The sequence below is a fragment of the Nycticebus coucang genome, chromosome 5, assembly GCF_027406575.1.
Source record: "Nycticebus coucang isolate mNycCou1 chromosome 5, mNycCou1.pri, whole genome shotgun sequence".
NCBI classification, from domain to species: domain Eukaryota; kingdom Metazoa; phylum Chordata; class Mammalia; order Primates; family Lorisidae; genus Nycticebus; species Nycticebus coucang.
Window position 1 is genome coordinate 28,335,234 of NC_069784.1, and position 16,044 is coordinate 28,351,277.

The 16,044-nt window shown below is 35.4% G+C and overlaps 1 protein-coding gene across 5 annotated transcripts in view; it reads right to left on the reverse strand.

Moving 5' to 3' along the window:
• Positions 1 to 16,044, reverse strand: part of DPYD (dihydropyrimidine dehydrogenase) — an 883,000-nt gene that overhangs the window by 465,886 nt on the left and 401,070 nt on the right. For 4 of the 5 annotated variants that reach the window (XM_053591597.1, XM_053591598.1, XM_053591599.1 and 1 more), the window contains one exon: positions 182 to 366. In XM_053591597.1, coding sequence (XP_053447572.1) covers positions 182 to 366 — 185 coding nt within the window. Of the gene's footprint in view, positions 1 to 181; positions 367 to 12,594; positions 13,471 to 16,044 lie in introns of those variants that run through there. The other variant, XM_053591601.1, reaches the window with a different exon arrangement.

Genomic DNA, 16,044 nt, shown 5'->3' on the forward strand with positions numbered 1-16,044 from the left:
TGACAGTTCTATTATTTAGTCCATATTTTTTAAATTTTATCCAAGTAATATGTATGTAACTTATTTTATATATACTTAGTATGAATCTTATGGAAATGCTTATATAGTGATTATCAAAAGTAAATTAAGAAGTACTTATCCAGTAGAAAAGAATTTACTAAAATTGATGGCAAATACCTACCTGTATATATTTGTGAACGTACCAAGAAGCCTGCTTTCCATCATTCACTGATTCCACTGTAGTGTTAGCCACACCAACAATATCACCACCTGCAAACACCCATGGTTCACTGGTTTGCATAGTTTCTGGATCTACTTCTGGGAGATTCCATCTGTTAAATTTTATAGGGCTCAAGGCTTCTTTCACTGAAAAAAATGTGAAAAACAATAGACAATGACTAATCTGTGCATCACATAGCAATAATTTGAAAATTAAGAAAAATTATGATTTAATTATTGTTCTAGGGATTCAAACAACTGTTTTTAGTGAACTATAACAATGGAAAGTTAGTAAAAATTTGCAGTTAACACACTCAAAGTAAACCGACCTAATCCACTTTCTATACACCACACATGCAGGAATTACATTTTGGCAATGTTTCAGATCTAGCATATATGTCTAAGAAATGTGGGTCCATGAGGAAGTAAGTACAGTTATTATAATAAAGATAAAATTCTTTTCTTAAAACTGTTTTTATCCATAGAGATTATTTTCACAAGTCTATTACTATTCACATGACCTCAAACTTGTTCCTGCATATATCACAGTTGTAAGTTATATTATGAATTCAGGTCAACGAATCTCTTTCTTTTACCACAAAACATCTTATAAACCAAAATGTAACATATTCTTTAACACTTTCATCAAATTATTTGGACTATTATTAAGTAATTTAATGAAACCAGTAATATAGTTACATTTAGCCTGCCATTTGTGCTACTTTTTTTTTTTTTTTGGTTAAAATCAACAAATAAAAACATTACCATTAGTTCTCCCTGGAAATTGGTCTGTAAAATCGTGTCACAATTATTTAATAAGTACGCTGCATTCCAATGAATCTAAAAATGTCATGGGACAAAAAAGAGGCTGACTTCCTCTAAGAAGAAAAACATCATTTTATCACAAGGACACTTGCACTAGAATGTCTACTGCAGCTCAATTCACAATTGCCAAGACATAGAAACAACCCAAAAGCCCATCAACCCATAAATGGATTAATTAACTGTTGTGTATGTGTATCATGAGATAGTATTTAGCCACAAAAAATATGGAGACTACATTTTTTGTATTTACCTAGATTGGAGATGAAGCACATTCTTCTTAGTAAAGTATCACAAGAATAGAAAAGCAAGTATTTAATGTACTCAATTCTAATATGAAATCAATAAAAAAACAACTACATGCCCACAGGAAAAAAAAACACAAGTATATTCAAGTGTTGGGAGAAGGGAAGGGGGAAAAGGGAGGAGGATTAGTAAGCTCTCATCTAATGGGCACAGTGTAAAGGTATATGAAGAGCTCAACTACAACTTAAACTTTACCTTAGAAATGTAAACAATGTTCTTGTCTTATTAATACATTTGAGTTCTCTGTGGATTATGGTTATTAAACACTTGTCAGAGATATAACTGGCAAATATCTTCTCCCTTTCTGAGAATGAATGGATTAATAAATTGTGGTATATGTACACCATGGAATATTATGCAGCCTTAAAAATGATGGAGACTTTACCTCTTTTATGTTTACCTGGATAGAGCTGGAACATACTCTTATTAGCAAAGTATCTCAAGAATGGAAGAAAAAGTATCCACTGTACTCAGCCCTACTATGAAACCAATTTATAAGCACCCACACTTCCATATGAAAGCTATAACAACTACAGCCCAAGATGCAGGGGAAAGAGGATGGGAGGGGAGGAAGGGAGGATGGATGGAGGGAGGGTAACTGGTGGGACCACAACTATGGTGCATTTTATAAGGGTACATGTTAAATCTACTAAGTGTAGAACATAAATGTCTGAACACAATAACTAAGAAAATGCGGTGAAGGCTATGTTAACCAATTTGATGAAAGTATTTCAAATTGTGTGTAAAACCAGTACATTGCACCCCATAATTGCCTTAATGTACACAGCTATGATTTAATTTAAAAAAATTTTAAAAAGAAATGCAAACAATGTAACTTAATCATTTGTACCCTCATATTCATCTGAAAGCAAAAGAAAAAAAAACTAAAGAAAACTTTGGCTAGAAATATAATCTTAACATTTAAAGGAAAGAAAAGAATGCAAATTAGAGAAATTACTGATTAAAAGAAAAATGAACACAAGTAGACAAGACGCTGTTTGATGGAGGAAATTTAGTCAGAATTTAGGATTAAATGTCCTCTTCCACATATCTGGGTCATGATTTTTATGCACAGCATCTCAGACAAACTAGGGGATCTATATTATTCTTTACTCCAACTCATTACAACTTAAGTTAAAGGAAGAGAGCTAAGAAGATTCTGGAACATAAAAGTTAGTTATTGAATTAATTAACAAATCAATTATAATATAAAATAGCAAATGCAAAAAAAAGTTATACTGACACCTAAAACAAATTTCTTGTGAGCAAAATAGGAATAAATAAATAAATCTTGGTATATTTATGTAACTTTCTTGTTACAGAATATCAGAATTGTAGAAAATTATTAAGAGACAACTGTTGATTGTTTTTTTTCCCAGAAGACTGTAGGTTCCATGAGAACAGGAATGTGCCTATGCTGCTCACTCCTGTACTACACAGTGTTGTGTAGTTTTCAGAGCACAGAAGATTCCCAACTGGATTGACGGATAAATGAATGAATGAGTAGATGGGTCAATGCTATCATACATTATCAGGGTTTGATCTCATAATCTTCTACAGTTTGCATTTGCCATCATACATCAAGAGTAAAGTTAAGGGCCAGGAGCAGTGCTCACACCTGTAATCCTAGCACTCTGGGAGGTGAGTGGATTGCCTGAGCTCACAGGTTTGAGACTAGCCTGAACCAGAACAAGACCTCGTCTCTAATAAAATAGCCCGGCATTGTGGCAGGCACCTGTAGTCCCAGCTAGTTGGCAGGCTGAGGCAAAAGAGTTGCTTGAGCCCAAGAGCTTGAGGTTGCTGTGAGCTATGACATCAAAGCACACTACTGAGGGCACCAAAGTGAGACTCTGTCTCAACAAAAAAAAAAAAAAAAAGGAGTAAAGTTAGATACTCATGTAATTATTTTCAAAGTGGAATGGCATTTTGAGATTTTTCTATTATCTTTAAAGGCCACATGAAAAGAGACCATTATCATTTGCTTCCCATTGCATCAAAGATCATCACTATCTTCTGGTGACATTTACTTGAGTTGTAAGAAAGTGAATAGTGATTCACTTTAACTACTCAATTTAACCTATTTTAATAATGTTAACTGGTAACACATCATCATTAAATGGTATATGTAATGAGTTTAATAAATATAGGCAAGAGTTAGGAGTATTTTTCCATAAGAAATGATTTTATTTTTCCAAAATTTTGATTCCTTTTTGGTTCACATAGAGATCTGAAATAAATATGATTTTTAAATGAAAAAGAATTCGAAATTATTTCACTGGAAGATCAAAGCCCTTTTATACATTTATCTCATTTTTTACAGGAATATCCTTGAAATTCAGTACAGATTTCACTCTGAGCTTGAGCAAGGTAAGGATTATGCTTTACTTATCTTAATTCCCATGGCATCTATTGGTGTAAAATACATATATACAGTCAGCCCTCCATATTTGTGGTTTATGTATCTGTCAATTTAACCAACTGCAGATCAAAACTATTTTTTTAAAATTGATGGTTGTGCCTATACTGAACATGTATAAGCTTGTTCCCTCTTATCATTTTTCCCTTAGCAATACAGTATATCATCTACTTACCTAGTGTTCTCATTGTATTAGTTATTATAAATAATCTACAGATGACAATGTATATGGGAGAATGTGAATAAGTTATATGCAAATAATATACCATTTGATAGAAGGGATGTAGGCACCATGGATTTCGGCATCTACTGAGGATCTTGGAACCAATTCCCCACAGATACCAGGAGACACTGAATTGTGACGTTACTGAAGCTTAGGTTTGGGTCCCTCACTTGCACAGGCCTCATTCAAAACTCTGTATTACTACTGAATTTGTAAATATTTTTTTCTGAAAGAGGAACTCTCAAACTATATAAACTCCAGGCCTCATTAAACATGAATCTTCACTTGAGCACAGTGCCTTTCTACAGAGTAGATATTGAATAAATGCTTGATGAGTCCAACTGAAGTTCATAAGGAATGTCCTTTATAGTTTCTTAAGATGAAATAATGTACCAGTATGATTCATATACAATTCCATCAATAAACTCAGTCAATATGTACTCATGAGATGTTGCTATAGATTTAAGAAAATAATTTTTGCATTTCTTAAAATATTTAGCAATGACACTATAAGCTATTCTAGGAGCATTAATTTGTGTATTCAAAAGCACTCTTCTATTCATAGGTATTTCCATTGTACACACATTGTGTTATCATGTGTCCCTAAACATCCCTACATAATAGTGTGTGTGAGTGTAATATACATATAAATATATATGTGTATATATATGACATATATACATATATATTTTTAAGCGTGAAACAAAGTTTATTAATAAAAGGGTTTATTTTTATTTATTTATTTATTTATTTTGAAATAGAGCCTCAAACTGTTGCCCTGGGTAGAATGCCATGGCACCACAGCTCACAGTAACCTCTAACTCCTGGGCTTAAGTGATTCTCTTTCCTCAGCCTCCCAGGTAGCTAGGACTACAGGCACCCGCCACAACACCCAGCTATTTTGGGGGGTTGTAGTTGTCATTGTTGTTTGGCAGGCCCAGGCTGGATTCAAAGCCACCAGCTCTGGTGTATGTGGCTGGCAACTTAGGCGCTTTAGCTAAAGAGCCTAAGAGCCTAATAGCCAAGATAAACTCACCATAGACAATGAATAAGCCCCCATTGTCCTCACAAGAAAGGCCATAATACCGTGTGTGTGTATATATATATATATATATATATATATATATATATATAAATGTATATACATATATACAAATATACATATATTGTAGTTTATTGTAATAGTATAAACAACCAGGTCACAATTTTTGAATTTTTTAGGTGAAGGTCCTCTTATAATTGTGTCCTGCATTCAAAAAATGTGCCATATCCTCCTACTTGTGCCCTTCAAGTGGGATCACACCAATTTGTCCCTCTTCTCCCCTTCCCCAACTTGAATAGAATTAAGTTTTTCTCCCTTGTGGCCATGTGTTAGATCATCTACTAGTTTCATAATAAAAGTTATAACATTGGATATTTGCTTTTCCATTCTTTTTTTTTTTGGCCAGGGCTAGGTTTGAACCTGCCACCTCCAGCATATGGGACTGGCACCCTACTCCTTGAGCCACAGGCACCACCCTGCTTTTCTATTCTTATTCTACTTTACTAAGAAGAATGTGTTTCAACTCCATCCAGGTTAATATAAAAGATGTAAAGTCATCATCTTTTCTTATGACTGAATAGTACTCCATGGTACACATGTACCATAGCTTGTTAATCCATTCCTGAGTTGATGGACATTTAGGTGTTTCCACATCTTGGTGATTATAAATTGAGCTGCAATAAACATCCTAGTGCAAATGTCTTTATGATAAAACAATTTTTTTTCTTCTGGTAGATGCCTCGTAGTGGGATTGCAGGGTCAAATGGGAAATTCAAATTCTATTTTGAATTACTTGGAGGATTCTCTATACTTCTTTCCAAAGAGGCTGTATTAATTTCCAATCCCACCAACAGTGTAAAACTGTTTCCCTCTCCCCACATCCATGCCGTCATCTGCTACTTTGGAACTTTGTGATGTGGGCTAATCTTACATAGGCTAGGTAGTATCTCAGGATGGTTTTGATTTGCATTTCTCTGAGGATTAGGGATGATGAGTATTTATTCATGTGTTTGTTAGCCATTCATCTGTATTCCTCACAGAAGGTTCTGTTCATGTCTCTTTCTCAATGGTAAATGGGATTGTTTGCTCTTTTTTGTTGACTGATTTGAGTTCTCTATAGATCCTAGTTATCAAGCCTTTGTCAGACTTGTAACATGTAAATATCTTCCCATTCTGAAAGTTGTCTATTTGCTTTAAATGTTGTGGTCCTTAGCTGTGCAGATGTTTTTCAATTAAATTAAGTCCCATTGGTATATTTTTGTTGTTTTTCCAATTGCCATGGAATTGTTCTTCATAAAATCTTTACCTAGGCTGACATCCTCAAGAGTTTTTCCCACGCTTTCTTCTAGGACTTTTATTGTGTCACACATTTGATTTAAATCTTTTATCCATCTTGAACTAATTTTTGTAAGGAGTGAAAGGTATGTGTCCAATTTCAATCTTTTACATATGATTATCCAGTTTTTCCAGCACCATTTATTGAATAGAGAATCTTTTCCCTAGTGTATGCTATAATTTGAGTTATCAAGGATCAGATGGCAAGTAGAGACTTGTTTCATCTCTTGGTTTTCTATTCAGTTCCATATGTCTATGTGTCTATTTTTACGCCAATACCATGAAGTTTTGATCACTGTAGACTTGTAATATAACTCAAAGTCTAATAGAGTGATGCCTCCTATTTTGTTTTTATTACTAAAAATGTCCTTGGCTATGTGGATTTTTTTCTGGTTCCATACAAAATGAAGAACATTTTTTTTTCCAGTTCTTCAAAGTATGATATTTATATTTTTATGGGGATTGCATTGAATCTATAGATTACTTTGGGTAGACAAAGACATTTTAACAATGTTGATTCTTCCCAGCCAAGAGCATGATAATGTTCTTCCATTTGTTAATGTCTTCTGCTATTTCTTTCCTTAGGGTTTCATAATTCTCTTTGTATAAGTCCTTCTTCTCTTGTTAGGTATATTCTTAGGTATTTCTTTTTCTTTCAAGCTACTGTGAAGGGAATTGTATCTTGGATTAGCTACCTTTTTCTTTCTTCCTTTCTTTTCTTTTCTTTCTTTTTTTTTCTCTTTTTTTTTTTTTTTTTTTTTTTTTGAGACAGAGTCTTACTTTGTCATCCCAATAGAATATTGTGGTGTCATAGCTCACAGCAACCTCTAACTCTTGGGCTCAAGCGATTTTCTTGCCTCAGCCTCTAGAGTAAGCTGGGACTACAGGCATCCACCACAATGCCCAGCTATGTTTAGAGATGAGGTCTCACTCTAGCTCAGGCTGGTCTCAACCTTGTGAGCTCAGGTGATCTGTCCACCTCTGCCACCCAAAGTGCTGGGATTACAGGCATGAGCCACCATGCCTGGCTTTAATTAGCTTCTTGACTTGGCTGTTATTAGAGTATACAAAGGCTACTATTTGTGGACATTGATTTTAAACCCTGAGTTTTTACTGTATTTCTTGATCACTTCCAGATCACTTCTGGGGTTCTCTAAGTATAAAATCTTATCAGCACCAAAGAGCAAGAGTTTGACCTCTGCTGCCCCCGTTTGGATCCTGTTTATATCCTTCTCTTACCTAATTGTAAATTGCCTAGAACTTCCAGCACTGTGTTGAATAGTAGAGGCCATAGTGGATATCCTTGTCTGCTTCCAGTTCTAAAGGGGAAAAGCTTTCAGTTTTAGCTATGAGTTTGCTATAGATGACCTCAATCATTTTAAGAAATGTGCCACCCATGCCAATATTCTTAAGTGTTCTTGTTAGAAAAGAATGCTGAATTTTACCAAACGCTTTTTCTGCATATATTGAGTGGATCATATGGTCTTTGTTTTTGTTTCTATTAATATGGTGAATTACATTTATCGATTTGCATATGTTAAACCAGGCTTGCATCCCTGGGATGAAGCTTACTTGATCATGAAGTATAGTTTTGTTTTGTTTTTTTTAATGTGTAGCTGTAATCTATTGACTATGATATTTTTAAGTAATTTTGCGTCAATATTCATTAGTAAAATTGGTCTGTAGTTTTCCTTTTTAGGAAAGTCCTTTCCTGGTTTGGGTATCAGGGTGATGTTTACTTCATAGAATGTGGTGGGGAAGCTTCCTTCCTTCTCAATGTTTTGGAATAGTTTCTGCAGTATAGCTACAAGCTCTTCTTTGAAGAGAAGAGATAGAATTCTGGTGTAACGCCATCTGGTCCCAGACTTTATTTTGCCAGAAGCTTTTTTATAGTTTCTTTGATCTCAGTGCTTGATATTGTACTGTTGAAAAGATTTATTTCTTCCTGGTTAAATCTAGGGTGATGGTGCGATTCCAGGTATTGGTTCATTTACTACACATTGTCAAATATCTGGGTATAAAGTTTCTTATAGTACTCAGAGATAATCTTTTGCATTTCAGTGGCATTGGTTGTTATTTCCCCTTTTTTGTTTCTGATAGAGGTTATAAGATATTTTTCTTTTCTCTTTCTAGTTAATCTGGCCAAAGGTTTATTGATTTTATCTTCTCAAAGAACCAACTTTTTGTTTCATTGATTTTGTGAATGACAGTTTCATTTATTTCTAATTTAACTTTGGTTATTTTTTTTTTTCTTCTGGTTTTGGGATTGGATTGCTCTTCTTTTCCAATACCTTAAGATGAATCATTAGTTTACTGATGTGATCTCTTTCTCTTTTTTGGATGTAGGCATCTAATGCAATAAATTTCCCTCTTAGAAATGCTTTTGCAGTATCCCACAGGTTTTTATAACTTGTAACTTCATTGTTGTTATGTTTGATAATTTAATAACTTCCTACTTTACCTGTTCTTTAACCCAGCTGTCATTCAGCATACGTTGTTTAGTTCCCATGCCCTTGTGTGGGGATGAAAATTTTCATTAGTGTTCAGTTCTACCTTTATTGCCTTGTGGTCTGAGAATATACGAAGTATAATTTCAATACTTTTAATTTTATTGATGTTTAATTTGTGACCTAAAATAGGATCTAATTTGGAGTATGTCCATGGGCTGATGGACATACTCCATCAGAAGAACGTATATTCCATGGCTTTGGGGCAATGTGTTCTTTAAATATCTATTAAGCCCATTTGTTCTAGGGTTGCATTTAAATCCCTTGTATCCTTCTTTAGTTTCTGTTTAGATGATCTGTCCAGTTCAACCAGATGGTTCTTAAAGTCCCTAACTGTTAAGGTGTTATACGATATCATATTGCTCAGACCAATCAATGTTTGTTTCATAAATCTGGAAGAATTTAAGTTGGATGCAAAAATATTTAGAATTGAACTGTTCTCTTGATATATTGTTCCCTGGACCAGTATGAAGTGACCATTTTTGTCTTTCTTAATTTTAGTTACTTTAAATCCATTTGCTCCCTCCTCTCTTCTGGTTTCCATTTTCCTGAAATATTGTTTTCCATTCCTTTGCTCTGAGTCTTGTTTCATATTTCAAGGTTAGGTGTGTTTCCTAGAAACAGCATATGGATGGTTTGTGCTTTTTTATCCAGTTGGCCAGTCGGTGCCTCTTTAGTGGAGAATTTGAACCATTAACATTTATTGAGATAATTGATTAGTGTGGTGAAGTTCTATTCATCTTATTTTGTGAAGTTCCATTGCTTACTTTTATCCTTTGTCCCATTATGGATACTAAGGTTTGTCTTTTAGTTTCTGGATGTTTAATTTGCTGGTAGCCTGTTGTGTTGTTCCGTGTGGAAACAAGTCTAAGTATTTCCTGTAAAGCTGGTCATCTTGTGTCAAATTTTCTCAATGTTTGGATATCAGTAAAAGACTTGATTTTTCCAACAATTGTGAAGCTTAGTTTAGCAGGACACCAAATTCTGAGCTGAAAGCTGTTTTGTTTACAAAGGTTAAAAGTCGATGACCATTCTCTTCTGGCTTGGAAAGTTACAGCTGAAAAGTCTCCTGTCACCCTAATGGATTTGCCCGTATAGGTCAATTAGTGCTTACTCCTGGATGCTTATAGGATTTTCTCTTTTGTCTTAATTTTGAACAGGTTCATGACAATGTATCTTAGAGAAGCTCTGTTTGAGTTGAGATGACTTGGGCTTCAATATCTCTCTAAAAGGAGTGTGTTACTTGGGAAGTTTTCATTTATGATATCCTCTAGGTGGACTTCCATTCCTCTTGGATATTCTTCTTTCTTTTCAGGAATACCTATAATTTGTATATTTGAATGCTTTGGGAAGTCTCAGAATTCTCTGGGTGAATATTTTACTTTCTCTCTCTTCTTTTCTGCCTCTTTAATTGCCTGGGTTAGCATAAGAATTTTATCCTCTAACTTTGATTCTTTCTTCTTCGTGGTCTAATCTGTTACTGATACTCTCTACTACATCTTTAATTTCTCTGATAGATTCCTTTAACACCATAGCTCTGCCATATCCATCCTATATTCTTCATATCTTTCATCGATTTTGAAGTTTTGTTTTTCCACTTTTTTATCAATGCCCTTTATTGTTTTTGCCATCCATATTTTAAATTTTCTTTCTGTTATTCCCATTAGTTCTTTATAGGTGGACTCTTCTACAGTAGCTATTTCATGATCCTTTGGGAGTTGCTGTATGCTGATGTTTCATGTTGCCATAATTTTTCTGTTGGTTCTTTCCCATGTGTGCTTTCTTCTTATTGACTTTTCTTCTTATTCACTTCTCATTATCTCCTTCACTCTAAATTACCTTTTCTCAGCACTTAGGTGTTGCAGTGGCTTTTTCGTATAAGGCCAAAAAGAAGATAAGGGTAAAGAGCAAGAATGGAGAAAGAAAAGAAAAAGAGAAAGAGAAAAAAAAAAAAGAAGAAGGGGAGGTGGAAGGAAAGAGTTTAAGAAAAGGAGAGAAAAAGAACAGTAATAGAGAAAGAGAGTGACAGGATAAATGGTGGTACTTGGTTGGATGCTTTAACCACACACACATCTTTAGGACTTTAAGGAGCTTCCAGGTGGGTCACATGAGGTTGCTACCAGCCTGGTCAAAAGCAAGAGCCCTCTTCTGCCAAATATAGAAAGAAGTCAGTGGTATGTCACAGTGGAGACATTCCAATAACTTCTTTCTAAGGCCCCAAACTAGAAGGACACCCAAGACTATGAGCTTGTGGTCTGTTTGAGCTAGATCAATGCTTTGGCCCTGCAGTGAGACTAATGCCATTCCCCAGCCCTCAGAGAAAGGAAAAAAAAGTTAAAAAGTAAGAACGAATAAAGGCGGCTGAAAAACCATAACAAATATGGAGGATCCCTTGCTATTGAGAAAACAAAAAAATGAAAAACTTAAAATACCATAAAAAAACTAAGTAAAACAACAATAACAAAGCAGGAGGAAAAATGAAAAGAAAAAACTTAGGAAAAAAATTGAAAAAAACAGCAAAAAATGTAAAAGAATGGTGTGTATGTGTGTGTGTATAGGCTGAAAGCCAGGTGCCACTGTGACGTTATGAGATGGAGGACACATGCTAAATTTATTGTATATTATGGGGTTCAGAAGCCACTCTCTAGTTGCAAAGGAGACTGGATCTTGTCTTCCTGACTCCTCTGCCCTCATTCTGGGCCTGTTCTCTTCATCATCATTCAGTTCCCCTGGACTGGAGTTCTAAAGCTCTCACCAGACTTCCAATGAGGCCTATCAGACAGTGTCTCCTGACAACAAAGCAGCCCTCCCAGAAGGTCCAGAGCCGCTCAGCTCACTCCAAGGATGGTGTGCAAGCTCAACAGGTGACCCAAAGCCCGCTGTGCACTAAGACCCCACAGATTGTTCCTCCCATGTGTGCAGTTTTCCTAGAATGGTGGTGCCCTGCCAGCCAGGGCACCCATGGGAGAACTACCCAACCCAGCATTCAACCCCGGCTGCCACTGTTTGTGTCTACTCACTGCTCCAGCAAGCAGCCCAGTCCACATTCAAAATACTGCAGGATGACCCTTTCCTGTTCCCAGATCTCCATGGAAGAAGCCAGTCTCTTCCCATACCAAGCACCTCCATTCCGCATCAATTTTCCTCAACTCCAAACCTCCTCATTGGCTCCTGAAGTCTCCTGCTGTTCACTGTGGCCTGCCCCCTCCCTCAGTGATGATGTTTATGTGCAGATCTCCCTTGCCAGAGATGCCTAAAGTCCACTTTTCCCTGTCTCACTATGAGTAACCAGGAAGGAGATCACAAATATTCTTCAAAATGTTTGTTTACTTGATATTTGATTCATTTATCATTTGAAGTCTTATATCTGAATATCAACTCTTTTAATTATTTTATCATTTATAATATGTATTTGGCCAACCTCACCAAAAATGAAACAATTCTTTGATATTGCATTCCAAAATAGAAAAGGCTCATCTTTCATATTAGAAAGTGATCTCAGCTTCCTTTTGAGAACTAGTTGTCTATTGAATTTCCCTTTTTTTTTTCCTCCTTTTTTAGGATACTTCAAATTTAACATGTTACTAATTTCTTTCCAGAATTAAAAAGAAAAAACAATAAGAGACCATGCAGTTGTTTATAATGTTTTTTACATCAAACAAAATAGAAATTCTATTAATTTTAATATCTAATATTTGATTTATTATCTGCACAAGGATCATTGTAGAAATAGACATGGACACCTTATATAAATATTAGAAATGCTACCGCAGTTCAGAATTGTTTTCTTTCAGTGGCACCAAGCAGCTGATCCAATGATGACTGTTTATCACAACTTGAACATCAAATAGTTAGATGTTCAACAATCCAAATAGTTAGGATTGTTTCCCTGTAGGTACAGTAAGTTGTACTTCAGCATATGTAATATTCATATGGTATTCATAAATTTGTTGAAACTTTCTTGAATCTGATTATGGATCCAGATATCTTTCATAGTTTCATTAACTCCTTTGAAATATAGCCATTATTTTCATTATTTAACTATATTTTTCTAAACTTAGAAGTCAAATCAAGAACTCAGGAAAAAAAATGTGTACTTTATTTATAATTTGTCAGAAAGGAAATTCATTTATTTAGCTGCTTCTTATGAGGAAGACTTTCATCTTCTTCATCATTGTTAACTATTCTTCTATAAACTCCTCACAGCTCTCTTACATCTTTCTTTGCTGATACTTTTAACTTGGAATACAATGAAAATAAATCTCAGAAGCACATCTTATGTTCTATCTTCATCCAGCTTGGAAGGAGTGAAAGTGTAAGTGGATGAAAAATGTATATTTACATTTGCAAACCAAATAACTGCTTGCCATTTCCTATGAAGTGTTTAATGAATATTAATAGACGGATTGTATTTTTTCTTTCTTGTTTATAAAATAGAGGAGGAGGAACTTTCTGTTATGTTCATGCAGTTTTCTCACAGATTTCCATGAGATTGTGTCTCGATGGAGACTGGAGCATATGTCCCAGTCGCTTCACAGCTGAACAGAAAAAGAACTTGAAAAAGAATCCCCAAACATGCTTATTCACAGTCTACATTATTCTGCAAATGGAAGAGAAATATGTTAAATGATATGGTGCCTGGAATTTTATGCAGTTTTTAAAAAGAATGAAAATGTCCTTAATTCATACCAAACATTCAAGATTTATGCTAATTTTCTGCTTTAATTACTGCTATGTTCAAATGAGCTTATTTAAAAAACAAAGACACTCTGAGGTAGCTTTATAACAAGAAATGGTTTTGAAATAGGAACTTTTAGTCAATTTAATGTTATGCATGAAATGATTTTTTTATATAGACTTAATTGTATTGTGACACACAAGTTCTTCAATAAGCCACAGCTTCAAATTGCAGAAACCGTCCCTCAGGGACACATCACTAGCAGATGCAGATTGCCAAGGTCAATTAAACTGATGTAGCTGTGCTGTCATATATGTGGAAGAGAAACCCACAAGCATATGACAAGTATATTTCTCAGTATTTATAAAAAGATGTCAAGAATGCTATATTTTAGTACATAAATATAAATTAATTCTCCATAAACAATCCAACAATGCAACAGAAATCATACTGAAGGAAGAGTATTAGTATTCTTTGGAGAGTTTGATGTGTTGTAAAACAATGGGGGAAATAATAACTTTCAAAATTTTATAATAAAATGATATCTTGCAAACATAGATGAATTCATCTATGTGCTTGTTGTTTAATTTTTACATGACCTATTACCCAGTAAACCCAAAGCCCAATGAAACTAAAAAAGCAAGCTGAGGCAGTAATCTTAGTAATTCAGAGCTGAAAGTGAAATCTCAGCAAGATCAAATACATTCTAATTGCAAGGCCAGGATATCAGACTTCTGTTTAAATAGTATAACCCAGGGTAAGGGAAGGACAGGACCAGAGAATGCATCAACTAAAGATATCAAGTCTGGGTGGCACGGGCTTTGTCTTCCTGTCTCCCTTCTGCCTCTAACTATTTTAATCGAAACACTATCACCCACAGACAATAGAGACCACAAACAAATGTCAACATTTTCTTCTGTAAAGGAAAAGATTACCTGAAAAGGTAATCTTGATTCTGTACCTTCCTGCTCATGCAGGACCTTAAAATATCTCTTACTCTCTTAAGTACATTGCATTTCTCATTTTCCCCTCTTCTATTTTGAATAACTTCGTTTTTAATGTGGTTCTCTTTTTCTTCCTGCCATTCTTACATCTTCCTTTACACAATTTCTTGGAGTCATTTATACTTGCTGTAATTTACTTTTTTGACCACCCAATTATTCTGCTAATGAAAATATGGCCTTCATGGTTATCCAGTGATCTCAGTCCTTTTGCAACAGTTGAATGGCATTGATTTTGATCTCTGTCATGAATTTACACAATACTGCTCTACCTGGCTCTGCTTATCTTTAAACTGTCCTCTGCAGGCTCCAGCTCCTTCTTACCTCTTCCTCTTCCAAGCTCTCAAATATTCAGTCTGTTGCACTTTCTCTGTCAGAAATTCTAGGTGTTTGGGACCTTTGATTTCATCTCTGTGAGAATGTCCTCAAATTCTACCTTGAGCTATTCTTTTTATTCTGGCACTTCTGGCTGTCTGCTAGAGATTAGAAGCTGGGTACTCTTTTGCCCCTTGCAAATCTTCACATCCGAACTCATTTCACAAACTCCCTCTGGGTTGTTCCCCCTTTCATGATTTATGATTAGTAAGCTTTCTCTTTACTTCCCCTTTACGTTGTGACCACCCCGCATACTTTTGCTGGTCTCCTTATAACTTTGACAGACCTGACTCCTTTCTCTTACCTCCACTGGAGATACAGACAGCCTTGTTTCTTGTTTCACCTAGGATATAAAAATTCTCATGTGGGAACACTCTTGTCTTCTTATCACTAAAACAATAAACTCTATTTCTTCGTGATACCACCAAAGAACCCTCCCTCTTATCAGATGCACATGGGCCCAGAGTCTCTCCTTTAACCTGATAGGAATTTTGCTCCTTGGGCCATACCCTTTCTCTTGTCTATTATTAGGCACTCCCTCCAAATTAGCTGCTTCCCATATGCAGGGGTGTGTGTGTGTGTTCACACAGTCATACATATATAGATACTACATATATGTATGTGTGTGCAGTATCTTCTATTTTAAATAATTTCAGGCCTCCGTTTATCTCTCAAAGCTTCAGTAAACTCTGTTCACTGAAATGATTACTTCTAGGCTGCCAAATCCAGTGACTCTTCTCAGTGACCAGCTTGCTTTAGCATCAAGAATAGAGTAGGGTGAGTGAGGCACCCAAACTACAAAATTTAAGGAGAGTCTTACCCTCAAAGTGGTACCAGGGCATGTTGTACAGACACTAACTTTCCTCACCCTAGCAATGGCACTTCTTCCCTTGATTTCCTAGCAGCATTCAACAGATGACCACTTCTTCCTCCTAAAAGTCTTTTATCTTGGCTTCTACAACACCATGCTTTCTGCTTTTCCACGCGCCTTTTTCATTATGGTTTTCTAATCTTCACTGATGCCTTTTCTGACTTTAAAGCTCTCTCCCACTACTGACCTTTAGTGTAGGGGGCAAGATATATCAAGCATGAAATGGATATAATACAACCTCTCCTAGTT